We start from the raw sequence: 27,008 nt of genomic DNA on the forward strand, positions 1-27,008 counted from the left end.
GGCGGGCGCGGCCGGCGCAGCCTCCCTCGCTGGGCGGCGCTGGCGGGAGGCGGCCGCCGCGTTTGGTTGTCGCGGCGGCTGGGCTGGGCCGGCGGCGGGCGTGGGGCTGGCGGGAGCGGCTGCCCGGCGCGGTGCCCCGGCCCGGGGTGAGCATGGTGCCCTAGTGCTGGGGCTATGTCGGAGGCGGCCCGGAGCCTCCTGCAGCGCTGGGGCGCCAGCTTCAGGAAAGGCACCGACTTCGACTCCTGGGGGCAGCTGGTGGAGGCGATCGACGAGTACCAGATGTGAGTGCGGCCCCGGGGAAGGCGCGGAGGAGCGAGAGGGCGGGCGGCTCCCCGCAACGCTCCCCTACCGCCCGGCACGGCCCCGCCGGGCAGCCCGGGGCGGGGCGGGTGGCTGCAGGGCCTAGGCCGCAGCCCCCCCAGCCTCGCCGCCAGTGCAGTTATGTAACGTGGGGCCGCCCCGCGAGGCGAGGCGGGATGTGGGACCCCGGCTGAGGGGAGCGGGAGCGGTCGGGACCCGCCCTGCCGGACCGAAGCCCCCCGGTGCGGGTGATTCAGAGCGCGGGGCAGCACCGCGGGGTCCGACTGGGCGGGTGGGCGCACGCTGCGGTGTCCGCTGAGTGCTGGCGGGAACCTGAGCGAGCGGCTGGGAGCTGTGGGCTGAGCGCGATGCGTGCGAGCTGAGCGCTCCAGGCTCAGGTTCTCGCGGTGGGCGTCTGGAAGAAGTCCCGAGAGTTCTCCCTCGGTAGAGTATTAGCCGAAGGGGCACCGTCCGAGAGGTCTTCTACGGCTGCTCGGGGCCGGGGGTGCAACTGCCCTGTCTCCCAGCTGAGTGCCGTTCCCGGGTGGGCGCTGTATGGTGACGTGCTCGTCTCCTCAACACGGTCCCTCAGCGGGTAGGACGGTGTGTGCTCAGTTATCTGCTGCTTGCTGCTGGGTTGCAGCTCAGGGGAAACTGTTACTTACTACACACCTTGGCACGGGGATGGAAAGGCGTTTCAATAAGTGACCTTACATATACATTCATGAGGAGTGTGCTGTGACCCTAACGCTGCAACCCCCCTTTGGCAGTATTAGGGGTCAGTTTCCTTCAAGGAATTCCCCTCAGAACAGAAAGTCCTCAGGCTTCTCCTTCAGAGCTTGCTTTGCTGAGATGTAAGTTCACTTGATCATTGCAGCTGGACCAAGGGAAGTGCTGAGGCATGATTTTCATTCCCTTTCTGTTATGCCTGTTAAGAACTGAGGTGCTCTTGGTGCCTGTGCTTTATTCCAACTTTGTAGCAGCATGATATATTTATAAGAAAGCTCCTCTGGGTAGCAGCGTTGTGAGCTGCCCTTGGAAGCTTTAGCACTGAGTTTCTGAGGAGCAGTCGGCAGATGAACTCTGTGGCCCCAGGAGGGAGAAGATCAAAGATTGACAGGGATTTCCTGGGGAGGAGCAGAACCTTTTCGGTCTGTGTATCCACTTCTCTTCAGTGTAGCAGATAGACCAACAACACTTTGATCCCTAGGATAGAGGCTACAGTTAAGAAGCATAGGGTGAGATACCAGCCTCTAGCTCTGGAGAAACATCCCATTGTGGCTTTATGCTACTTGCTGTTTTTTTTTAAATGGGAGTTTGATCACGCTGGTGCGGCTGGCTGGATGCTTTTAGCAATTGGCCAGGTCTGTACAGATCAGTGTAGGAAGAATTGTGATAAACTATGATGATCTTGCTTACACTGAGAAAGATCTTTTTAGGCTGAGTTCAAATCAGAACTTGAATGGCTCCTGGCTGAACTGCTTGCCTCCCTTGTCCAGGGGGCCTACGTCTGCTCAGGTCTTTGTGTTGCTCCTAGAAGTTTGGTGCTGAGATTGACCCTTACTCATTCAGGTGCGTGGCCATGTGTGAGCCTCGGCCACCAGCAGCACTTCCCACATTGGGCATCACCACCTGTAGGACTTGGCCTGGTCCAACCTTGCACAAGCATCAGGGGGACACCAGATGCACTTATTTGATTTAGAGTGCTTTTTGTTGGTGGTTTTTCATTAACAACAAATGCAAAGAGCATTGTCGCTGATGCTCACAGAGGTGTTATTGCTAAGATGTTGTCTGTTGTGGGTGGTGTATTGCTGCTATGATTATTTATTTTCTGAAATTGTTTTTTAAATGCCCAAGTGATGTATGTACACAGCTTTCTGTTTATCACTTGTGCTGTACCACTGAGGAAGAGGTGACCATATGTTCAGGTTCAAGTGCCTCTGCTTTTTGACTTTCCTCTGCCTCCATTTTCTTCCATCACAAAGGAGGATGTTGTAACCAAGCTGTGTCGTTATCTCATACCGTTCTGTTGGTTCTTTGCTGCTTATATCAGATAGCTACAGTGGCTTCAATTCTTGTGTCTTTTTAATAGTGCTTATTTTAGGATGAGCAAAGGAACATTTGAGTTCTCAGCTTGTTCCTTTCACAGGCTTTGACTGTGATTGTGTCTGTTTTCACTCCCTCAGAAAAAAGCAGGTTAGTGCCTGTACACTCATGGCAAGAAGCTGAGTTTCTTTAAGAGCACAAAATTACAAAGAGATTCCCAGTGGGAGTGTGTTGAGATGTCCACAGTGCTGTTGTCTTAGGTTTTCCCCTCAATCCCTCTCTCCACTGCCACTAAATGTATGTATATATTCACAGAGAATGGCAACAATTGCAGTTTCCAATTGCACAGTTTCGCCTGTTTAATTTTCTTCTTCCTCCCTAGACAGAAACTGTAACTCTTCCCATAGATTCCCTCTAGCTTCCTTTCGCTTTCATGAGCTGTTTGCTTGCTGTTACTTCCCAAACGCCTTGACACTGGTCTCTGTGGTGGTAATGGGTGGAGCTGCAGCTCTGCGTATGATGCTGACAGGCGCAAATGGGAACTGCTGCACCCTGGGAGCCTCAGCCACAATGTCCCCATCTCCCTCATTGGGAAAGCATGTGGCCATTGCCTGGGCTACCTGCTGCTCCTCTGCCTGCACCCGCTCCTCCTGGCAATCAGATTCTCCATGAGAAACATAGCACTTGTATCTCAGTGGGTCCTTTTCACAGGCAGTATAATTTATGATAGTTTAATTTAAAAAAAAATGGATGGGGAAAGAAAAAAGGTCAGTGCTTATAGAAGGAGCTGTTGGCTAGAAGCATCTTCATACCTGTTTTGACGCACTATAAGTAGTTTTTCCTGCATAATACTTTGTTTTCTGTTTGTTTTTATTTGGCATGGCCTACTGTGGCTATTGAAATCTTTGTGAAAAAGAAACTGCTTGGAGCAGCAGCCTGTGGCATGTTTTCTGTAGACTGTGAAAATGGTGATGGGATTCTGTGTTGTCCTCTCACTGTACAATTCTCTCCCCTTCTCCTCTAGATTAGCAAGACATCTTCAAAAAGAAGCACAGTCTCAGCACAACAACTCAGAATTCACAGAAGATCAAAAGGTAAGCGTTGCTGTTGGTGTAGTCAAGGAACTTGTCTCACAGATGTTGTTTTTGTGTCTGGCAGACCTGAGCTTTATGATACCTGTTTTCCACTCTTAATATGCAATAACAGAAGCAGAACCCAGTGTGGCTGAAACTGCTACTGTCATTAGATGTGACAGATGCTCCACTGTGTAATATTGAATGTCTAATGTCTCACATGCTGGTCAGAGTCTCTCATAATCTGGGTGTTTTTTTTTCTGGGTGACCTTTTGATAACTTGCTTATACAACATTAACAGGATTTATATTATGAAGACTGAATGCAAAATGTCTTGAGCTGTAGATGTCGAGAGTGTGTGGAGGATCTTAGCCAAACGTGTAATGCCTGACTGGGAAGGATCCTAGCTGCATATTCATTACTAGTCTCAATGTTATTTACTTATAATCTTTCAAAATATTGAGCTGTCTACTCTTTCCTCCCTTCTCTCAGCTGAAAAGGCTGTTTTTTGTCTGAGTATCATATAGTTGTCATTCTATGACAGGTTTTAGGAGGAATGTGCTAGTTGAGGTCTAACACACGCAAGTATCTTCAGCAGAATACAAGGAAATCTGGGATATGAGGTCTTGCCAATCTTTAGTACCATGTATAAGGCCACATTTTTCGTAGGAATACTATATTAGAGAGAATCTGTATTTCCAGACTTGTAAATTGTGAGGTCCCTTGTTTGAGCAGCAGTGACATTTCCTAGCCTAGAATCCTATGTATGCTAAAAGGGTGCTAGAGTAATGAGGTCTGTGTTTGTTAATGTCAGTCCTCAAAACAAGCTCTGGCTACAGAAATTGGAGATGAACTCAATCATTTATCACTAGGAAATACACCTCTACATGCAGTCTGACAGTGGTCTGTAAATGTTTTCTTGATGTATACCATCAAAAAGAGCCAAGAACTGGCCTTCCCTTTTCTATTGCCTTTTTGTGAAGAAGAGGGTAAGGCTCGTGATAGTCTTAAACTGAGTCAGAATCTAGGAGAAGTGTTGGGGCCACCTTTCCTGAACTGGAGGATCCTTATTAACATTGGGCAGATGTTTACTCATTCATTGCTTTGCTCTCTACCCCTTTCTAAAATTTTTCTCTGTATTTCTCAGCTATTATCATCTTTACTGCATGTTTCTCCTCTATGGAGACTTTTGGAAAATATGGTTATTTTAGCAAAGAGAAGCTGTTAGTGCCACTTTGGAGGCACCATCTCCTGAGAGCATAAGAACCATAATAACACAGCGCTTTGCTTGCAGGTATTCCCTGAGTTTTGGGGAAAGTACTTCTGTCCTGATGGGGGAAGTAAGCGAGGTCAGATATGAGGAAAGGCCTGGGAGGTTCAGCAAGTGGTGATAACTGACCTCAGATGCGAGTTGCACAACTACATTCATATATTAAGGGAACATCTTAGCCCCATCTCTCATGAATAATGCTAGTCACAGCAAAAAATGGTAGTCCTGTCACTTTCTACAAAATTCAAGCTTCTGTGCTGCTAAGATCTTTTAGTCTGACAACTACTTACTCCTCTGGTGTTCCCTATTTCTTCAGAAGCTTGGCAAGTATAATCCAGTGATCATGACAAATTACTATCATCGCTACTATTGTTCACTCAGCATATAGGAATAGAGTTAAGCACAATTCTGGGTTTTCAGTCAATTTAGTTAACAGGAAGTATACCTTCTCTCTTGCTACCTCTCTAAAATGTCCACAGTTGACCAGCTAGTTTTACTGAAATAAGTTCCTGCCAAGGCATTGGCCCTGCTCTTTCATCTCAGGTCTGGAAAGTTACTCATTCCCTAATTTCTTGTATTTTCTAGTTACTATTTGTTATGTAAGGACCTCTTCTTTGTTTATCTGAATTCATATTTGTTTGCTTCAGTTTACATATCTGATGTCACGGGCCAGACTATGCCTAGAATTTCATGTCTGGAGAAGGCAAGTTTGTGAAACTAATTATGATTTCCAGTTGCTCGGTCTGCCCTTGTTCCAGTCTTTGCCTGGATTTACGCTGAGCTGTTTTCTAAAGGACCAGAAGTAGTACTGAGAATTACCGTGAGATTGTCACTGTTTTTTACTTGACATACCATGTGGAGTGGATGGATTTCAGCAGTGATTCCTCTGTAGCAAGGAAGAACTACTGGAACTCCTGGCTTTGCAACTACAAGGAAGGGACATTGCTATGTTAAAATTCTTGATATTGTCTGTATGTATAAACTTAACATGTTTGGGTTTATTTCATGCATCACAGGTAGTGTTACTGTCCAGACGTGGCCAAATCGTATAATTGATGGTGTGTCACTTGCTAATATAATTGTGCAATCCTGTAGTCAAACAACACTTCATAGATACTACCAATTTGTTTCACATAGATGTAGTGTGAGCAGCTATCATTTACCTTCTAATAAACATATACATTTAGGTAAGAATTCAGATATTTCAGTATTCATACATCTTGCCTTTTTGCTAGAGATCTGGAGTGCGTTCTGAAGGACTTCATGCATCTTCATTTGATAGGAAAAACCAGTCTCCATAATTTGCAGTTCCCTGGATTTTCTGTCTTCCATCTACTGCTACATGTCATTCTGGAGTTTCAGTACTTAGAAAAGGCTCTGTCTTGACTTGCAAAACTGATGGTGCTGGAACCCTCATTAACAATTATGAATTTTGTTGCAAACTCAAAAGTTTAAATCTAATTGCTCTGCAACAGTCTTAAGGAGGCTGTGCAGCAGTTTTGTTACTTAGAAACTGTGAATGTTGGATATTATCAGCTATTGTCTGGTGGGCTGACCTCACTCTTAACATCTGCTTTCTGCTGTTATCTTTTACCTTTGTACTCTAAAGTTCTGTCTTCATTCATGATCAACCGCTACGTTTCGCTGAGTTGATCCAGTTGGATTTGGCTGTAACTGTCAGTTTTCCTCCAGCTATGGCTACTCTCTCAGTTCTCTACGCAGTAAATTTGACCTTTAAAGCCCTTTCCTGACCTCAATTGTTGTTTCTCATGTGCCTTTTTTACTGCAGTTCTGGAAAACCATGCTTTTTGCACAGTGGTAACTTGCTGCAGTAAGAGCACTGTTGCACAGTCATAGCATGATTCATTAAACTAGTGGTCTCCTAACAGCCTAGGCTTCTCTTTAAAGCCAAACTCTGCTCTGGCTCTGTATTTATGCAAACATCTTTGACTGCTTTACAGTTAGCACAGTCATTACTCACACAACTGCACTGAAGAAACCTTGACTACGAGATCAACTGACTTTATTCCCTTTCTGATCACTAGTTTACATAAAACTGAATCTTCAAGACTTTAAACAAGCAAAATTAATAACTACTTCAGTCTTTTTAATGAGATGCAGAATGTTTTCCCTGCTGCAAAAATGAGTCTTTGCATGGGATAGCTGCAGCTGAAAATGATAGCAGTGTTTAGCTGCATTTTTAACTTTTGGGTTGGGTGTGGTCCCTTAAAAAAATAGTTATGAATAATGCCTGCTGGGAGCTTGCCATGTTTCAATAGATTCCATATAAAACCTATTCTTTACTATTTTAAGAATTCCAAACTCTCTTCAATTAATCTGTTTCTAGGGGCGTTATTGCCCTTCAGCCCCCAGGTGCCAGAGGGCATGCATTTTATAGCTGTTTGTCCTGTTATGAGATCTCCGATTCAGGCAATGTTAAGAACACAGAGTTAAGTATCTGCAGGATTGGGAACGGTGGTGTTGCTGAGCTTCTCAGTGAGTTAACGTAGGAGACAGGAGATGAGTAATGTTTCTTGAGACCCGATTTATGGTGTGAGCTTCATGCTCTGTGCACAAGACAGTGAAAAGAGCCATGTGAAAATCCATTCACAAGTTTTGATTCCATAGTGGAGACCGTGAGCCGGCACCCTGCAAACTCACCTGTAGCTCTTTTTCTGGTGCAGTTGAAGGACGTTCGATCTAACGTGGAACTGGCATGCTCTTTGCTCAGAGATTTCCTTTCCTTGGGGAATCTGTGCATTCCTGTCTTTTATCCTTTATTTCACACCTTTCTCTTCTTTGAGATTCTGCCCATGCAAACATATCTTTCCAGTGTTCTCTTATAAAAAGGAATTCCATATGTTACTCAGCAGCTGTCTTGTGTTCTTTCCCTGGGGAGCAGAATCTGCTTCAGTAGCAGTACTTGGTCTCCTCTCACCCAGTCTGACTGTATGTAAATCTGTAGAACCTGAATGTGGGACTGAATGTATTAAAATTAACCCAGGATTGTGTGTGCTCCTTCCCAATTCAGAAATGTCTTTCTCCATGCTGGAGAAGCAGCTGTGAATCTCTGTTAAGTAACATGATTTAATAATATAGAAGTTTGTTGACTGAACCTAGTCTGTGACACGGACCTTCACGGAAATGATGATATTTTAATTCTGCCGTGTTGCACGCAAACGTACTGCTGAGTTTGGGAATTATAATACAGGGCAGCAAGGCACTGCTGCATGTGCTGCGTGTCCAAGAGAGCTGAGAACTGTGCAGATAAAACTTGACTTTTTCTGCACTAAAACATTTTGGTTAATTAACAAACCTGTGATGGTCAAAACCAATAAAATTAAACCATGCAGGTACATCCACTTGACATACTACACAATTCTGAATTCTTCTTGATGTTTTTCAGCTGGTAGTAATAGAAACAACTGTAGCTGCTTCCCCAGCTTCTTATTTTGTGAGGCATAAAAGCTTTAGTAGCGCTGTCCTAAAAAGTACAGCTGCTAGTGGAGGGCTGTTTTGAAGCTCTTCCCTTCTGTGTTTTAAAATCAGAATGGCAAATTACTTAGCAGTTATGCTTGGGGATATTTTAGGCATCTGGCAGGTTTGAATCAAATAAAATCTGTTTCACACTTCTCTCAGACTTTAAATGCATTAACAAATTACAGAAGTTATAATAGGAAAAAATAGAAATTTAATCCACCTTTGTACCTTATCTCCCTCCAAAACTCTCAGAAGAGGATAGACCACAATTTTTCTGTGCTGATGTTCTAGCATCTGATGTCTGAGAAGGGCTGACTTGGTCTGCTGAGGCTGTAAGCTGAAGCAACTGTAAGCATGGCTCCTTAAAGGGGCAAATTGAGCAAACCACTCATTCTCAGAAGGTACAAATGTTGGTTTGTTTGGATTTCCTTTTTTTTTTTTTTTTGGCTCTCTCCTATCACTTCAGAATAGTTGAGTTTATAAACAGTTTATGATGTGGTAGGCATTATGACAGTTTCTGCTAAGTGAGTGACCCCCATCTGTGCTGATGAGCTGTGGAAGAAAAGTTAAATGGCAGGTGTTTCATTTTCATCTATTGCACTTTGAGAAAATCTTGCTTGTGTATTGAAGAGCTTTTGATGCTGGATGATCTGATACTGAGGAATAGATCTGAAATCTTTGTAACTATTATTCACGTGTTTTTAATATAAATAAGAACATGGTTTAATGCAGTTTCAATACTTACTTATTTACATTTTTATTTTCAGAAAACCATAGCTAAAATTGCAACATGCTTGGAACTGAGAAGTGCAGCTTTACAGGTACAGTTCTCTTTCCCATGTGATTTCATACTTTGTGGTAGGCAACCCTAATGCTGTCTTCAGACATAGCCAAAACTTCTGGAAGCAGAATGAACACAGAATCACAGAATTGTAAGGGTTGGAAGAGACCTCTGGAGATTATCGAGACCAACCCCTCTGCCAAAGCAGGTTCCCTACACCAGGTCGCACAGGTACAGCTGTCCAACAGCTCCTTGAATGCTTGGACTTTCCAAGTTGTCAATGTGATGCCCCAGGCAGCTCCCTAAGAGCTTGTATGAGTATGCATACATTGCTTGTATGAGAATGTATTATCATTTTTACTGGAATTTGACTTCAGGTTTTGTATCTCTGGTTGCTTGCCTCATTTGCAACCTGCAGAGCTAGTCTACCTAACCTGCGCATGAGGGTAAGGAGACCCTTGGAGTCACCCTTGCACTAAACTGCCCACTTCATAGATCATAATGGAGTGCAAGGAGGACTGTGGATGCCCCGTCCCTGGAGGTGTTCAAGGCCAGGTTGGATGGGTCCCTGGGCAGCCTGGTCTAGTATTAAATGTGGAGGTTGGTGGCCCTGCCTGTGTCAGGGGGGTTGGAGATTCATGATCCTTGAGGTCCCTTTCAACCCTGGCCATTCTGTGATTCTGTGTCTTGAGTAAAAAGAGTGCAGGTAGGGAGGGATGAACTGGTAGGTTGGGTAATTTGAGTTATTTGATTAACTCTTTCCCAATCAAGAGTGGTGACAGGGAATTTTTGCATCAAGTTACTAATAGCAGCACTTCTGGATGCTTCATGTTGGTGTAAATAGTGCAACAGTGCCATTGTGCTGCCTTTAGCTCTCTGAGAGCTTTCAATACACTGAAAATTCAGTCATTGTGGCATTCTGGAGCTGAGAATGAGAGTGAGGTTTGAGCAGACTAGTCTAGATGCTAGGCAGCAGTCAGAATTATTTGATTAGCTCTCCTGTCTTTCTGTTTTGACCCTACCTGGACTGTTTGAACAGCGTTGCATCTGTTATGAGTTACAGTGATTTTTGTGATAAGGGTGGGTTTGTTCCTTTGTAGGAAGGTTTCATAGGTCAAATCACTTTCCAGAACTGAAGATACAGAAATGTGATAGGCTGCTGAACTGAAGGGAGGATGTCTTGCAAGAATAGTCTTCCTTGCTGTTGGTTCTTCAGCAGTAATTCCAGGATTTCAGAACTTAGTGAGAGGGTATTGCAACTCTCACCTACACACTTTAGAGAGTGTTTCATATGCTGCAGTTTTGTTATGATTTCTTAGCAGAGAATAGAGCAGTTAATGAGTATGGTCATCACCTCTTCTCCAGACAGTGTGGTTATAGCAGCTTTACTGTCCTTCTGCAGTCTTCTCAGGTCCCTACTGACACTTGTGCAAGAAAACTAAGACAGTAATCAGGCCTTATGGAAATGTTGAAATGATGGGTAATCTTAACAGATGCCGTGAGTGCAGTGGCACAATAGTTAAGACCTGATTCTCTACCTAAAAGGGGATGTCTAATGTCAATCCCCTTACTTGCACTTTTCTTACACTAACTCTGCCACTCATCTCAGAAGTCGCTGGTTCCGCTTGCCAAACTGTGAACTAACTCAGAATAAAAAATAAAAAAAAGTTTTCTGAGTTAGTAAGTGAATAGGCTTACTGAGAGAAGCAGATGTGCTACAAGCCAGATGAGGAAGCTGTATCATCACAGTTGGAGAAAGAGATGAGAATCCCTGTGGTGAGCTTTAGGTCAGCCGAGTTGTTTAGTCAACTCATTCTGTAATTTCTGCCAGTGTCATAATGCTCCAAGTATGTCTTGAACTGTGTGGGCTCTTTTTGGAGCATTGCTTTGCAGTTTTAGAGGTGATCTCGCTTTGGTACAACTTGGCTGTGGGGAATTGAAACAAGTCTCTCTGTCCTAATGTGCCTGTTTGTGATGGGAATGAAAGCTCAATGAGCTACTTGAAATCTCTTTATCTTATGTTGGGTACATTTTCTGTCAATAAATAAGAGGCATACTTTCTGCCTCATCTGTGAACCTCGCCTCCTGTCAAGGAGATTTGTGCAGATTTTTGTTTCTTTTAAGACATAGCTTTGAAGTAGCAGTGTGCTTGAACAAAGGGAACAGCTTGCATGCTTACTTTGAAATGTATTAGCTTTGTCTGAGGGGGAAGATGCATCCAAGATTAATTCTTTCTTTATTTCCTAGTCCACTCAATCACAGGATGAATTTAAGCTTGAGGATCTGAAGAAGTTGGAACCAAGTAAGTAATATCTTTGTATTTTAAGTGACATTCATAGTTGCAGTGAAAAATATAACAGCAATACGAATACTTACTGATCACAGTGTGGTTTGACAGTGCTATTAACTACTGGTTCTTCCAAATATCTGTTACCACGTAGACAAAAATTGATATGTATTAAGGAATGTAGTGTGGGTAATTTCAAATTGTAGTGTGGGAATACAAGAAAGACTGTTCAGAGCAGCAGCTGTGGAGCAAGATAAACAGCATGAGAACCAAAGACACCTGTAGAAGGAGAAAGAAGTCTCACAGCTCTGATTGGATAAACACCTGCATGAATGGTTGAAGAGTGTTTTGTAGAATGCTCTGTTGGCATGTAAACGTGGATGGGAAAGTTGTAGGGGGTGGGTGGATGGGAAAGCTAGAAAAAGAAAGCTTGTGAAGGTATATAAGTGATGTGAGAACTTGTAATAAACAATTTGGATCATTCACATCTGAGTCCGTGCATCAGACGCTGCAGTGTAGTAGCCCTATAACGTTTCAGATGGTGCATTTATACTTTTTATTCTCAAGTAATGCTTTGGATACTGCTGACTTTGCACAGAGTAGTGACTTAAGCTATCAGCAGTGCAGTATATATTCAGCTGGAAAATTTACCTGCACATAACTTATTTGAACAGAATTCCAACACTTCCTGCCTGTAGTATTGAATGTGTTTTTTCTCTGAAAATATTTAACTTGTGCAGATGGTAGCCAATCACTTGCCACTTAGCCACAGTGATGTTGTGAGGCTAACAAAGTTAAGAGTCGAAGTGAAGGATGTGAGTCAGTCTTTGAATGGTTCTGCGTGCTGTTCTTTTTTCCCAGCTGATCCTGGGTCATTTTTTGATAGGTCTATCCAGAAAAAGACCTTCTTTTTCATGTAGGAATTACCTACTTATCAGCTACATATTCCTTTTGGTAACACCGACTGATTTATTCTCAAAGCATCTTTCTGATCAGAGCTTCCATATCTAAGCAATATCATCGTCAATGCCAACATTTCTGTTACTTTTGGGGAACGGGAGATGTGGAAGAGGTGTTTTCATGATGGGGGAGGGGCGAAGGGTTTATTTTGCTCTTTATACACCTGTATCATTTGGGGAGATGTTGGGGATAACTGATGGCAGTGTTGCCACCTTATGAGTAAGTTGTACTTCTCTGCATTATGGCTCTCTGAGTAAGTAGCACAGCATCCTACAGAAAAGATTGTGGGAAGCAGGATGTGGAAGTGAGGTTCCTAATGTCAGCACCAAAATAGAGAGTCCAAGTGCTTTTAATGGAGCTGTGTTACGAGACTGGTAGGTCTATGAAGTCCAAACGCTCAGGAAAGGCTTTAACTCTGTGTTAAAACTATTAGGTCTTTCTCGCTCTGCGTGCTGCATGTCTGGCCTCTGCATCCTCTGGTTTGGATTTATTTCATACAAATACTCCTGCTGTCTATTTACAAAGTATTTAAAGTGCCGTGGTAGTTTAGTGATTGAAGATCTTAGGCTTCATTAGCTAACGACTGGAGAGGAGTTGTGTTTTAATTGATCACTCTGTTCTGCAAATCAAAGGAAGTGAATACTGAAGGTTATAACTTCCTTTTAGATGCCTGCTTTTCTAAAAAGCCCAAATTTCAATTGCACTGTTGTTGCTTATTTTGCCCTTCTTCTGAGAATTGATTTCTAGCTGTCAAAACACTGTTCAGCAGCATGAAGCCCATTCAACCCACACTTCATACAAATTACTATATTGAAGCTGAGGGGTGAGTGTGTGACCATCAGTCTTCAAAGACACTGAGTTATTTTCCTTGGAGGAGAATGAGTGCTTCTGCAACAACAATTGAACATTGATGTTCTCGATGTTGCTGTCTGATTCAGATTGTTCTGGTCTCTTTCTGTCTGAATTGTGTCTTTGTTGTGGTTTTTGAGTATATCTTGAATAGGGTAAATATTAATCAGGCCAACACTGACAATTTCATAAAATACACAATGATGCGGTATAATTTGTCTGTTGTCAATTTTCTCTTATTTCCCACCAGAAAAGGCTAAAAAAAAAAGACAGGCAATGCAAATAAGCATTTCCTTTGTTAGGCCAAGTGATGTTAGGGTGTAATCAAAATAGCTGTTAAGAAAATTTAGGTTATTTTAATTCTTTTTGCACCTGAAGCTGTGGAAATGGATGGGAAATTTTGAATGTTGTTGTAAATAACCAGAGCCCTAAGATTCAGGCTTTTTTTTTTCCCTGTGCTGTCAATTTCTCACTCCTTTTACTTGTTATTGCTTGCATTTCACACTGAGAAACTTGACTGGTTTTGTTTGTTTATAGGATTTGTCACTGAATCTCTTGTGCTGGGATAATGCTGCAGGAGGGTCCATACATGCAGATGGTGGTTTTGAGTCTATGCTGTGTGAAATCATTGCTCACACACTGAAACATGGAAATACTTTCCCTGTGAGAGTTTATATCGGTGTTATAATGCATTGTAGGAGTGGATGGGCTGTGTGCATGTGCTGGCATTTGTGCATAGATGAGATGAAGTGGATCAGGAAATGTTCTAGCTGAAAACCAGTGGGTTTTGGTGGGTGGGTTTGGTGACCTCCTGAGGTGTGAGAGTTACCTGATGGTGTGGGGTCAATAAATCTGATATTATAACTTATAACTATAAGTGAAATTATTTACTGTTGGTGATTAGACAGAATTGAATGCATTTTAAAAACGTGGTTTAAAAACTGCTCCGCTGTGAAAGATTTTGGGTGATATTTCTAGAAACATTTCTGATGTAAGCATTCTGCGTATCGTTTTTGTTACTAACACTGCCAGGAATAAACTGTCATAAGCAGGGCTGATACCAACCTGTACATGTGGAGATGCAGCTGATGTGGCAGAAATGTGTATCCTTAACTCTGCATTCAGGCTGTGTCAAGGTTTCAGATGCTGTAAGGCTGTTCACCTCTTTCTCACAGTGCTGGTATCGCTGTAGTACTTTATGCCCTCTAGTGATAACTGAGATTATTTGCAAAAAGGCTTTTTCAGGGGATCTTCATTCACATTGGAGGAGAAACAGATATTACTGGGAAGAGGAAGAAATCTCATGCATATGAAACTTTGGAAGAAGGGAGGAGAGCAACTGCAGTTTTTTTGCTTCTGTTTAATATGCACGTGATCAATATGAGATTCTACTTCATTGAGGTTTTTCTGTTAGGGACAGTTTCACTTTCTATGATGCATCTCTCTGAGAGTAAGAGAATTCTTTTCCTGAACCTCAGCTGTGCTGGAAGGCTGCCCGGTCTGGGTTCCTCATTCCCAGTCTCTGAAAGCTTTCTTCTCTTTTTAGGCCTTTTAGCCATCATGAAATGTTTGTTTATATGTTTCTGGAAATATCTACTCCTAGTAGTTAAGGTACCATCACCCGGGGACCTGTCACTATTCCTTATGATGCCTGTAATTGTTGCTGTGTTTATCGCCCCCGCCTATATAAATATGTGGTGATGAAGTTCTGCAGTCACAGTCTCAGGTCTGAAAGTTGTAGTGATATGCCTTTCATCAGGACTTTATCCATGTTTAAACTATGAGTGTGGCAGGTTTTTTTTCTTTTACTATAATCTGCAACGTGTTAGATGCTTCTTTACAGGTATAGATTCTTACTGTTTGTTTTTTTTTTTTCCTTCTCTGCAGTCTTAAAGAATATCCTCACTTACAATAAGGAGTTCCCCTTTGATGTTCAACCTGTCCCACTCAGGTAAGAAGAGAACTGCATCACTGTATGGTGTGCATCTGAGACATGAGAATTTCTTAGAGCTGCCCACTTGCTGCCTTGCATTGGGTAAGCAGGTGGAAAAAAAGAAGTTTTGAAATCTAGCTTTCCAATTACTGCTAAAAGTAAAGTACAATGTTGGTAAAATCAGTAGTTGGTAGGTCCTACATCTCTGTAGATCTCCTGGTTTTTGACTGCTATATGTAGGAGGAAGCTTTTTGCAGTAGTAGCTAATCAGAAAAGTGAAATGACATTGAAAAATGTTGCTCCTGCTTTTATACTCAGATGCTGCTGTGCAAGTTGAAAATCAGAGGATGAATGATCTTTGGTCACAGTCATCTTTTTTGTACTTACAGGAAGATATTAGCACCAGGAGAAGAGGAACACTTGGAGTTTGAGGAAGATGATGAGGAAGGAGGAGCTGGAGCAGGGTCTCCAGACTCTTTTCCTGCTAGAGTTCCAGGTTGGAACACCACCTTTCCATTACCTATCTGTGCAGCGTGTGTAAATTCTGTCCCTGAGAAGCCCTGTTCTCCTTCTTGATTTTAAAAGTTTGGATGAAGAGCAGCAAACTGTATTGGAAACTCTAGTGTTGTACTGGAAAACCACGAGGGTGTTAGGGTGTTCAGTGGACTTTTTTTTCTCAGCAAACAATGTCCTGTTGCAAAACGGTTGTACCCATGATCTGCAAGGTGGTGCCATCTACCTCAAGTAATTTGTTCTTTCTTCAAACTCAGTATTGTCATTCCACGTGTCTTCTTAATGGTATTATGTGAAGCATTCTGAACACGTTCAGATGTAACCTGTGGCAGTGTTTGCCCCTTCAAGGAGTATCACATCTTGCTAGAGATGTGAGAAGTATTGCTGGTTAGTCCTCCAGTGCATTATCTAGTAAGACAACAGCTTGAACCAAAGCCAATCTCAGGGAGAAGAGGGGTAGCTTTGGCTGTACTAGCTGAAGTCCTTGTCCACATAAAGGCATTTTAGAAATGGATATTCCTGCAGATTCTAGAGGTGTTCCTTCAACCTCAACTTTTGGGAGTTTAGCAGTAAAGGAATAAAATGTTCCAACAGAGGGCTTTGAGGTTTATTTGCTTTCCTTCCTGATGTAGTTTCTTTGAAGAAGAAACAAATTTCTAGTTTTGGAGCAAACTGGAAAACTTCCTATTTCAAGAAGGAGGTAACAAATAGGGAAACTAGAACTGGAATTATGTCTGAAAGACCTGAGAAATTTCAATATTTCGGCAACGATAATTGTATGAGTAATAACTAGCTGTTGTTGAGGAAGAAAACATGTTTCTGTCCTTGGATTTGAGTCTGTGTGCTACTGGATGTAGTCCCTGCTACTTGTGTGGTGTAGATATGCACAGTCTGTAGCTGTTTATGCTAGGCACACAAAGAGGCTGTAATACATGGGGATATTCTATTGCTGACTTACTGCTGTCTTGGTCTTTGCTATCCATTTGTGATAAATCTGTTTATTAAGGTACATTCTGTCTGTTCTAAGTACAACATCTATCAGAAGATTCATTTAAGCTTCCTCTGGGTATGTGTGTATGGTACACATCAATCTCAAATTTCTTTTGGATTGTGTAAGTCTACTCAATTCTAGATTTTTCTGAGTGGTTTAAGTATTAAATTCTGTTCTTTGACGTCTCCTTGTAACTAGATAAATGTCAAGTTTAAGGAAGAGGGATACTTCTGGGTTTATTTTGTTTATACCTTTCAGCACACTGTTTATTCAAGGTTTAAGCTGGGGAAAGAAGTGAGAGACTTGGAGTAAGTAACTCTTGGTGTGCTGGCAAACCAATGAGGCCATAACTATTACTGTAGTTCTCTGTGCAGGCCATTGGAGCTATCTGCATACGGTGGACAGAGAGACTGTTCGTGTACATAAGAAAGAATCTAAGCTGACTGTAAGAAGGTTGTGTTTACAGCTAAATTATTCTCTAAGAATAATTCAGAAAGAGGAGAACTGGGGTCTATACTTTCTTATAGAATTACTTCTTTGTAAAATGGTGCTTTTAGAGAAGTTGCTCACGCCTCCTCCTCTTATTGACATTTTCCATTGTCATCTACTTTATGGTCTATCTGACTTTTTGGAAACTTCTGCATGAAGTTAAACCTCCCCATATGTTAATCTGAACCCCTAAGATGGTTCTGTATAACTGGAACACAGATCTTGTTTTCCCCTTGAATTTGTGTGGTGTTTCTTACCTGTTTGGATGTGAATTGGTAGCTCTCTCTGTGGGCAGAGAGGCTTAAGCAAATGCAGTTTGCAGCCTTTTGAGGTGAGCTTTTTAAGTGGACTTTCCACGTTGAATTTAGAGTACTTCATGTCCATTTCTGGGCTTCTCAGTTGAAGAAAGACAGGGGACTTCTAGAGAGAGTCCAACACAGGGCCACAAACATGATGAGGCTCTGGAGCATTTCCTGAATGAGGAAAGGCTGAGAGACCTGGGGCTGTTCAGCCTGGAGGAGAGGAAACTGAGTGGGGATCATAGGAAAGCTTCTAAATATCTAATGGGTGGGAGTCATATGGATAGGGCCAGGCTCTGTTTGGTGGTGGTGCCCAGTGACAGATCAAGGGGCAGTGGGCATAAATTGGAACACAGGAGGTTCCATACAAACAGAGGAAAAACTTCCCTAGTTTGAGAGTGACAGAGCCCTGGAACAGGCTTCTCAGAGTGGTTGTCTCCCTCAAAGATACTTGCAACCTTTCTGGGCTCTTTCCTGTGCAACCTGCTGTAGGGAACCTGCTTTAGCTGAGGGGTTGGACCAGATGATCTCCAAGGTCCCTTCCAACCGCTATGATTCTTTGATCTTGTAACTGTGTTGCACTCTGCTTCAGTATGCCTTTAATCCGGAGTGCATAATTGTATTGTCTAACTGTCTTTACATGCATGGCTTCATCATTATCACATTGCACCATTCATCTAACCCAGGAGCCGATGAAGATATGAGAACATTTTAGTACATACTGTTATTTCTCTGATCATGGTCCTGTAAGTGTGATGTTCATCATTCGGCTCTTAATTTCAAAGCTCAAAGTACAATGTTAAGAGTAATGGTCACATTACTAGGTGTCAGTGTGTTAATCTTCATTTCCCTTCAGCGCCAGAAAAAGAGAAAGTCCTATTTGGTGTCACATGTAGCTCTCTAGAAGTCTTAATGTGCTACTAAAGATACGCTGACTTGCAATGTAGCCATAGGTAGGAGCAGCTAGATTTTCTTTTGTGGAATACACATTTGAAGGGGAAATCTTGTATTAAAAGTACATATATAGTTACACTTCTGGGCTGTGTGAAGATGATCTGACCAATGACTTGCAGCCACTTAACAGCGAAGGTTTCCTATCTGCCTTTCTCCTGGTTATACTACCTTCACTAGAGTGCTGTGCTGGCAGTAGATCCTTCTGTGACCTATTTCTGTTGTGAACCCAGCAGGAGACTCTGAATTGGGAACTGGGGCTGGAGAGACTGGGCACCACCCCTGTCCTGGTGTCAGTGAGCCTTTAGGTTGCTTCACTTCAGTATATCTGATACGCAGCTGTGGGAGAACACTAAGAGCGCATTTGTGGATGCTCTCCTCCATCTCTGAGAATGACTCCTTTCAGTTGTGTTGGAAGCAGTTGATATTTTCCCATGAAAAGCCCCAGTATGAGCCTGATAAAGGATCATGGGCCCATAGCACTGCAATGGCCAGCCCCAGTAATGTTATCCCTTAAGCTACTGTCAGGTCATGGCTCCGATGTGAAGTGACTGCAGTAAAAGAGCTACCTGGATGATTGTGGCTTGTATGGGACAGGATGGCCAGCTGCTTTAGCCAGTCTCTGGTGTGACTAGTCCTTCAGCTGAGGCAGTAGTGAGACCCTGCTCCTTAGGGACCATCTGTCCACTATCCTCTTACCTACTGGAAGTGAGCCCAGCTTTCCTGTTCATTGTAACTCCATGACTTTGTACATTCTGGAAAGCATTTTTCAAGAGCAGAAAAGCATTTCAAAAGCCAGAATGTTTATACTAAGTACTGGAGTCTGATATATCTCATAGGTGATTTTTGTGTGTTGGTTATACTGTCATTTAGAGAGGGATAGGGAAAATCAAGTTACAGTTGTTTTTAGCTCTTGGCAAGGCATGCTGCTTTTAGGAGGCAACTAAAAGATGGCAGACCAGAGTTTTGTGCCCAAGAGAGAAAAGGTTTTGATCTACGTTCCTGTAGATTGAAATAAAAAGTGGTTTCAAACATCTCTTCAGGAGGTAGCAGCAAGATGAGCTAGAGTGTGTGTGCTTCTTGACAGAAATGGATGCTCTCTAATAAATTCAATTTAAACATTCTTTATGTTATGATCAGAAGCCCATCCCATTACTTCAGAAGTGTGAGTCGGATACTGTCACGATACCTTGTCATGTGTACTGTATGTCTGGGACATGGCTCTGCCAAGACAGGAAGGTACAGATGTGCTGTCACAGAGATATGAATTCAGGCCCTGCTGTTCCTTGCCCTGAAAGAAGGACTGGGTGTGGGAATGCCCGTGAAATCTCGCTGTAGCTCTGCAGCAGAACACATTGCCCCCTCTTCTAAAGTTAGCCCTCTAATATGACAAAAACGCCTCGGTTTTCCAACTCTTCAAGCAGATCAAAGGAAAAAAGGGATGAAGGAAAACCCAGCTGGAACTTGCCAAAGGAAATTATTACTTTATTTAGATCTCAAGCCTTGGAATAACATTTCTTTTTAATTAGAAAACCGAGACTTTAATTTAAACTTGCTCATGAGTCTAAGCATTTTCTGTCTTCGTGCTTATTCATCTAATACTAGAGACAGACTTGAAGCCTGACAATTCTCTTTAAAATCAGCATGAAGAAACCTAGCCTGTTGTTGGTTATGGAATCTCACGGATGATACCAGGTTTGGACAGTTTGGGTTTTCTGTCAGATGTGTTGTCTTCCTTCACTCTACAAGGATTTATTTACATTATGGCCACCCACTGTGGACAAAAATTACCTGATTCTGAACTTGATATGCAGTGCTAGGAACTCCTCCTTTAATGCTTTGATATAGGTACAGACCCATAGAACTCAGAACGTTAAGAATCTCTCTTCTGGTTCCCTTGCGTCCAGCGGGATTTGCAACAATGCCATTTTCTTCCTTGTTTTCCCAGCTTAAGTGTTCAGCATGAAGCCAAGTCATGTTCAGTGGGGTGGGTGCTCCTGATTAAGTGTCTGAACTTCCTGCAGCTGCAGATTGAATCCAGCTTCCCAAACTTAATCCTTGAAAACTATATAAATGGAATTCCATGCATGAGTTACTCTGCATGAGAGCAAGAAGGAATGCTTTAAACAAAGCTCTTCTCTGTTCTTAGGACATCAGTGTTTTTTTATGAATTCATTCGACTTGAAGCGACCCTGGATTTCTTGGTGTGGACTTTGAAATCTGTCAAATTATGCGTGGCTGTGCACGCATTCCTGTAGTGCTGTGTGCTGTTGGGTTAAGATCTGTGGGTTTGGAACTCCCATTGGAGAGCATCCTCCTCCATGAGAGGTGGTGGGATGCACATGGGCTCTGTTAGAAGATGACTCAAAGGGTTAACAATGTGCTTTACTCTTTTCAGGTACTTTATTACCCAGATTGCCATCTGAACCCGGGATGACGTTACTCACCATCAACATAGAGAAAATTGGTCTGAAAGATGCTGGGCAGTGCATTGATCCTTACATCACAGTCAGTGTAAAGGGTAATGACTTCTGTTCCTGGCTCCTCGTTTCTAGTTTGGAGAAAGCGTGCATTTCCTGAAAGCTGTATGGATTTTTATTTTTATTTTCTGTCTGCAGGGAACAGCGTTTGTTCTTACGTGTATATGTTGTGGTGTTAAGGCTGATCCAAGGGTGGGAAAAATCTGTATTTAGCAGATAATGGGAGGCAAATCACTGCACTGAGGGGTGCTGCCCCTGAGCTGCGAGCTGAGTAACAGTGACTTGGCAGGCTGCTCTTATCTATTTCAGCTTTTGTAGCTGACTTGTAAGTGCAAGTGCTTGGATTCCTTGTACTCCCCAGCACTTACTGGTTTCTGAGCTTCCTGGAGACAGCAAACCACAGCTCAGTGGCTCCATTCTTGCCCTGTCATTAAACCAATTATTTCTTTAAAGCAAAGATCTTCCTACCAAGGTTTGAGCTTTTAGAGGAATGATAAGAAGTTGGGAAGGAATGGTTGAAAGTGAAACAAAATACATTTTAGCCTTGGCACTAAAGTATTTCAGCTGGTCTGGTGGGCTAACTACCCCATCTTGGAGAGTTTTTGTGAGTCTGAAGGATTCAGTGCCTCTGTCAGCTGCAGATAAGCAGTTTTAGATGACAACATGGTTGATGGCTTATGCTTGAGAGTGAGATTTTTGGTATTTGGAGTCTCATGATGCTCATAGCGGGAGCATCTGCCCCTTCCCCATCTGTTAGCAGGAATCCACTATAGTCAGAATTGCTTTCCTCTAACTCACCCTGTTTGACTTCTGCTTGTCTTTACAATCATTGGAAGCAAATTATTTCTCTTTATGAGACAAAAGCCTCTGCTCAGCTGTGGTAGTGACTTTGAGTTTGTCCTTTAGATGTGCTATTAGATTCCAAAGGCAGTGCTGAAGTACTTATTAGGTGTATGATCAGGCTGCTTCATCTCCTGGCTGAGTTCTTTGGCAGGCACAAGGGGCACAGTACTGAACGTCAGTCGAATCCTAGGATGTTCTCAGATGTTACTTATCAAAACACACAGGCAGAAAGCTTTATCTAACCCTGCTTCCTCTGATGGTTTTTCAATGGTGAAGTTAAAGCATGACACAAAGGCAAGAGTCTTAAAAACATGCTGTAAATTTGTGTTTACAGCATCGCAGCATTATTTTTAGCTTATGTGACTATTTCTCAAGCATGCATTTCTCTAGTCATTTTGGATCTTTCTTTCCCTCCAGAATGCCAGGAAGCTGAGGGACAGGCACCTTCAGTGGTGGGGCTGGCTGGATGGATGTGGTTTAATCAAACTCCATTCTTTCCTGCTGAGTTTCTCCTGGCCAACAGGAAAACACCAGCACTAACAGGGTTCTCACATCAAATCCTGGAAAAGAATTCGTAAAGCAGAGATTTGTTGTTCCTTTCCCTCAGTGTTTGTCTTTCTTAAATTATTGCATATTGTTAAAACTGTTGCTTGCCTTCAGAGCTAGCTTTCATTTCCTTTCTGGAGCTGAGAAAGACTGCATATTTCTAGGCTCACATTTCCACCAAGGCTTTGTGTTAACATGGTGCTCTGCTTGCAAGCTGAGAGGTTGTGATGTAGAACAGAAAGTGTATGTGGGAGGAGCCTATCACCTGCTCTACTGATTGTGGATTCATTCTTTGTTTCTCAAGATGTTGATGCTCAAGATGCTCCCAAGTTTTGGGAGCAGAAGCTTTGTGAGAAATGTTGTCTGTGGTGGCTGTGCTTGCAGCTGGAGTCCAGCCCACACCCATCTGAAGATCCAGCAGAGATAACGCATGTTGCATCTGGGCAGCAAAGCAGGGACTGCAGGCAGTGCCTCTCCCATTCTCATTCTGTTTCTTTCTCACAGATTTGAATGGAATAGATCTGACTCCTGTGCAAGATACTCCTGTGGCTTTGAGGAAAGAGGACACGTATGTCCATTTTAATGTGGACATCGAGATTCAGAAACATGTTGAAAAACTAACAAAAGGTATGTAGTAGCAGAAAGCAGAAATGGGGTTGGGGAGCTTGGAAAATGTAGACACTGAGTTGCTCCTGATCTAATAAACAGGCTGAGCCCGAGCTGCTGCTGCAGGGCTGAAGTTCCAGATGGAGATAAAAAAAAAACCCACCTTTGCATTGTGTCATTTTCAAATTGGTCATTGTGATGATTTGAAAGCAGGGGAGGAATGAATGAAACCAAATAAAATGCGGCAGTCTGCTCTGCTACGAGGGTATTGTGTTTCTTTGTGACCTTCCCAGTAGTTGGACAGTTCCCTGGGTATGAATCACTGAGTGAAGAATACAAACTCTTGTGAGTGTGATGAACATTGTAAGAACACGGTGTCTCTTTGGAGTCTCTGAAATGTTGGAGATGACCCCGTCCAGTGTGCATAGAGCATCTTAATGGCAGATAAATTTTCTGATGAGTGTTGGCCATAATTGCTAACACTTTTCTTCTACCATTTTCCACTATAGGTGCAGCTATTTTCTTTGAATTCAAACACTACAAGCCTAAGAAAAGGTTTACTAGCACCAAGTGCTTTGCTTTCATGGAGATGGATGAAATTAAACCTGGGGCAATTGTTATAGAACTGTAAGTTATTGACGATTACAGAGGAAATGAACTATGCTTCAGTAACTGTGTGTAGATTGTTGTATCATGGAAGGTTTAGTTAACTCATTGCGCTGAGTTACATAAGGAATATTCTAATTTTAATAAAGAAGGGAAAATAACAGGCTTTAGACAAACAAAATGGCTAGAGACCCTTCTCAAAAACGAGACTATTTCCAGTGGAAATGCTGGTATTTGTAACTGAATTTTATGTGAAGTTAGCAAGATCTACAGGGAAGAGTTTTGTTTTGCTATCAGCTGTATTTAAGAAATTAATGTGAACTCCCATGATCTTCTGGCGGAGGACTTCTGTAAAGAAAATCTGAGACTGATTTGAAATATATTTTTATGAGCATTTCAAAGCTTTGTTAGGTGATTAGTAGTGCTTCTTGTTTGTTTTTCTCTGTCTACTTTGAACAGATCAGCCTGTTACTCTGCAGTGCTTATGATGTGAGTTTTAACAGTATTGTGTAGGTGAAGTTACACTGAGTGAGAGATTTTCTTTCAGAAAGGAAGTGAACCTTGCAATTCTCTACTCTTCTGTAGGAAGAGTGCTGAACTGAATCTGTGCTAGCTGGGGTGCTTTTTTGAGTTTCTTCCTGTAAATCCATTCGTTATTGTTCCAGTCAGTCTTATCTGTTGTATTTAAAAGATTATGGTAATAGGATCTGGACAGGACGAGCTTCCTGGCATGCTTTCATCTTCCTCATAGCCTTTAGCACTTGCATTAACTCACTTTCTTGTGGTTACAGGTACAAAAAGCCCACTGACTTTAAAAGGAAGAAATTGCAACTGTTGACCAAGAAACCACTTTACCTTCACCTCCATCAAACATTGCACAAGGAATGACCCTATTTGTGAGACTTCTGTGAACTGAACCACAAGTCATGGTAGCTGTGTGTAGTAGCCTTAGGCTTCGAAGGGCAGGAAAATGACTGTATTCATGCCAGTAGGTCAAACGGGACCATCACATACTGCACAGCACTACTTCAGGGTCAGAGGCAAGCCTACCATCCACGTGCAAAATTTTTCAGTACCTTCCAGATGCAGGTTTTTCTGAGAGCCCTGAAATATTTTGACTGCTTTTCCTAATTTTGCTGTTCATCACCTTTATCTTAACCATTATTATCCTTTTGCCTCAAACTCCACCAAAGGTCGGAGACTGCCCTTTTGCCAGACCTGTAGCAATAAAGATGTGGCAGGCCTACTAACCTGTTTACACTTGCCGTGCTATTGTAGTTCCTCTCATCTGCATTTCAGAGTCCTGGGTAGCAGGCTGGGTGGCAGAAGAGCAGGAGAAAGAGAAGGTGGGGTGGGAAGGAGCTTGAGCTGCTGGAAGTGATGGTGAAGTGAGTGGGAGGAGGATGGGTCAAGTGAGGTGGCCGCAGAAGAGCTCCTCGGCCAGCTGTTGTGCTTTGCTTGGGCCAGGAAGAGGACGACTGCAGATGAGAAAACTGAACTATGATTTTAACAGCTGAATCTTAGTTCTTAGCCTTGCCTGATCCACTCTTAGCGAGTTTTGGACACAGTATGAATCACAGTCCTTTAAATCACAGTTATTCCCTAGAGCTGATTTTTCTGTATCTTGGCACAGAATGATTTGTGAAGATGGGTGGGGGAAGGAGAAAGGCTTTCTTTGAGGCTTCATCCTCACAGCAGTGGGTGTTTCTCTGTTCTAGTGGTAGCAGGATGGGCCCCTCAGTGTTCAACAGTCACTTTTCCAAGGCTTTTGTTGAAGTAGATCTGGCTAGCGGGTTGGAGCCCCTCTTCCCCCCTTTTACAAGAAACTGCTGTTCTTATGGAAACTGATTGTATGCAGTTTTCTGCATATTTTGTGCGAGTCTGGAAACTTACTCCAAAAATCACCTTTTTATGTAAGTAGATAGGATTATCATTTATTTTCTATATTTTTGATTCAGTGTGTGATTAAGCTGCAGGACATTGGCTTATTATGACACACTTGCATTCACCTTTTGACCTAATAAAGGGACAGAAGTAGACCCCAGTCAAATCTTTCATATATTTAATACAATACTTTAATGTTTGATATACTTCTTACGTATCTAACTAGTGCCTAACTACTCTGCTATGCTAACAAAAGACCCAGCTCCCCAGCTGGTGCCAAACACAAGGTTTATTTCAGACAGTCTGGATGCAGGTGTCTCACCAATTTCTTTTCTCTGTCCTGTAGCCCTGAGATGTTGCAGTATGCTTTACAGGGACAGGATGTTACTTTTCCTCGTCTGTCTGTAGACAGCTCTTCAACATATTATGAGGATAAGAAGCTATTTTTGAATGTGCTGATTTTTCTCACCTTCCTTCTGTTCTGGCTTAAGTAGGGATCAATTTTCCTAACTTTTTCTCACTGAATAACTGATTAGCTGTTATTACAAAAGCCAGCAACGCTTCTTCAAGTACTACCAGTAGTTGGAGGTGGTTGTTTTTCTCTTAAAGGAAGAAAAAGTGCAATTGAATTTTCCTGTTTACGGGTCTTCGCAATACCCCAGTGGTATTACGCCGTGATAACATCTGGATATCAAGCCCTGGAAAAGATCTCCCTGTGAGTGCAGAATACCTCTGACTGAAGCATTCTAAATACCACACAAAAGGAGGATACCTAAGTTGGGTTTTTTTTCTTTCTTAAATCTTTCAGATTCTGCTAAAAGATAGAGCAGAGGCATTAGTTAACTTCTATGGCTGCAAATAAATCTGAGTTAGGCAGTGGCTGGGTTAATTGCCAATGCTCCTTGGCTGGCTCAGGTCTCTTTCTGACTAGGAAACTAGAGTGCCAAGCCTTAGTGTCTCACTCTGCAGGCACCAGCTCTGGCTCTGTCCCTGCCATCCTCTTGCTTCTTCTGGCGTCATTCAATGCCCAGTGAAAGCACTGAAGTAAGTTATATGTTTCTGCCTGTGACTGACAGCACACTCGGCCTCCTCCTGGTGCTCCCAGAGGATGATTCCTTCCGGCTTTAAGTAGTCTTAACGCTCACTGGGTGAGGAAGGGAAGAGACATTAAACATCACAAAGCTTGGTGTTGGGAAGATCCTGACTTTTAAATATTCGTCACATGTATGTAATTACCCGCTATTCAAATTGAATGTTCTCACTTAAAATTTCAAACCCATTGTTTCAGCTACTTACCTTGACTCCTCTCCAGCTTGTACATGTTGTATTAACTCCAGTTATAGGAAATGTCAACTTTGAAGTGTTTTTGTTAAATACACAAGTAGAGCTTTGTATTTAACTAATCGTGAATTAATGGCTGTAGAGTGTGAAACACCATTTTTGAAGTTGCTTTTTTCCCTCCTGTGAATTGTCTTTCATGGAAAGGACTACTACCCCTCACACCACGAGCTCCTACTTGTATTATTTTATGCTTTAGTGATGTTCTACCTATCTTGTCCTTCATCTTAAACCTGAAGCTTATTACTTGTACTGTAAGACTGTGTAACACCTACATGGCAAGTTTAATGGCTGCTTGTACTCTGGCAGTAAAGCTGTAATGGCCTTCATTAGATTTTTATTATTCCTAGTTTTCCCTTTTTTTTTTTTTAACCTTGCTAAGAAGTACTTCTGTACAGAGCACTGTTAAAATCCCAGAAAGTGAGCCCATTGTGCCACATACTGCACCATCCTTGTGTTGTTCAGGTTTTACTTTCATGG

General features: G+C 42.5%; 1 protein-coding gene across 1 annotated transcript; it reads left to right on the plus strand.

The window, feature by feature from the left end:
- The first annotated feature begins 34 nt into the window (after positions 1 to 34).
- Positions 35 to 26,862, plus strand: AIDA (axin interactor, dorsalization associated). Its single transcript, XM_085219195.1, has 10 exons — positions 35 to 284; positions 3,374 to 3,443; positions 8,940 to 8,993; positions 11,201 to 11,255; positions 14,937 to 15,000; positions 15,372 to 15,478; positions 20,624 to 20,746; positions 22,599 to 22,721; positions 23,210 to 23,327; positions 24,098 to 26,862. The coding sequence occupies exons 1-10, from the start codon at positions 175 to 177 to the stop codon at positions 24,192 to 24,194; spliced, it is 921 nt and encodes a 306-aa protein (XP_085075321.1). The 5' UTR covers positions 35 to 174; the 3' UTR covers positions 24,195 to 26,862.
- The last annotated feature ends 146 nt before the right edge of the window (positions 26,863 to 27,008 follow it).

Source organism: Meleagris gallopavo, chromosome 2 (genome assembly GCF_905368555.1).
Source record: "Meleagris gallopavo chromosome 2, MGAL_WU_HG_1.1, whole genome shotgun sequence".
NCBI classification, from domain to species: domain Eukaryota; kingdom Metazoa; phylum Chordata; class Aves; order Galliformes; family Phasianidae; genus Meleagris; species Meleagris gallopavo.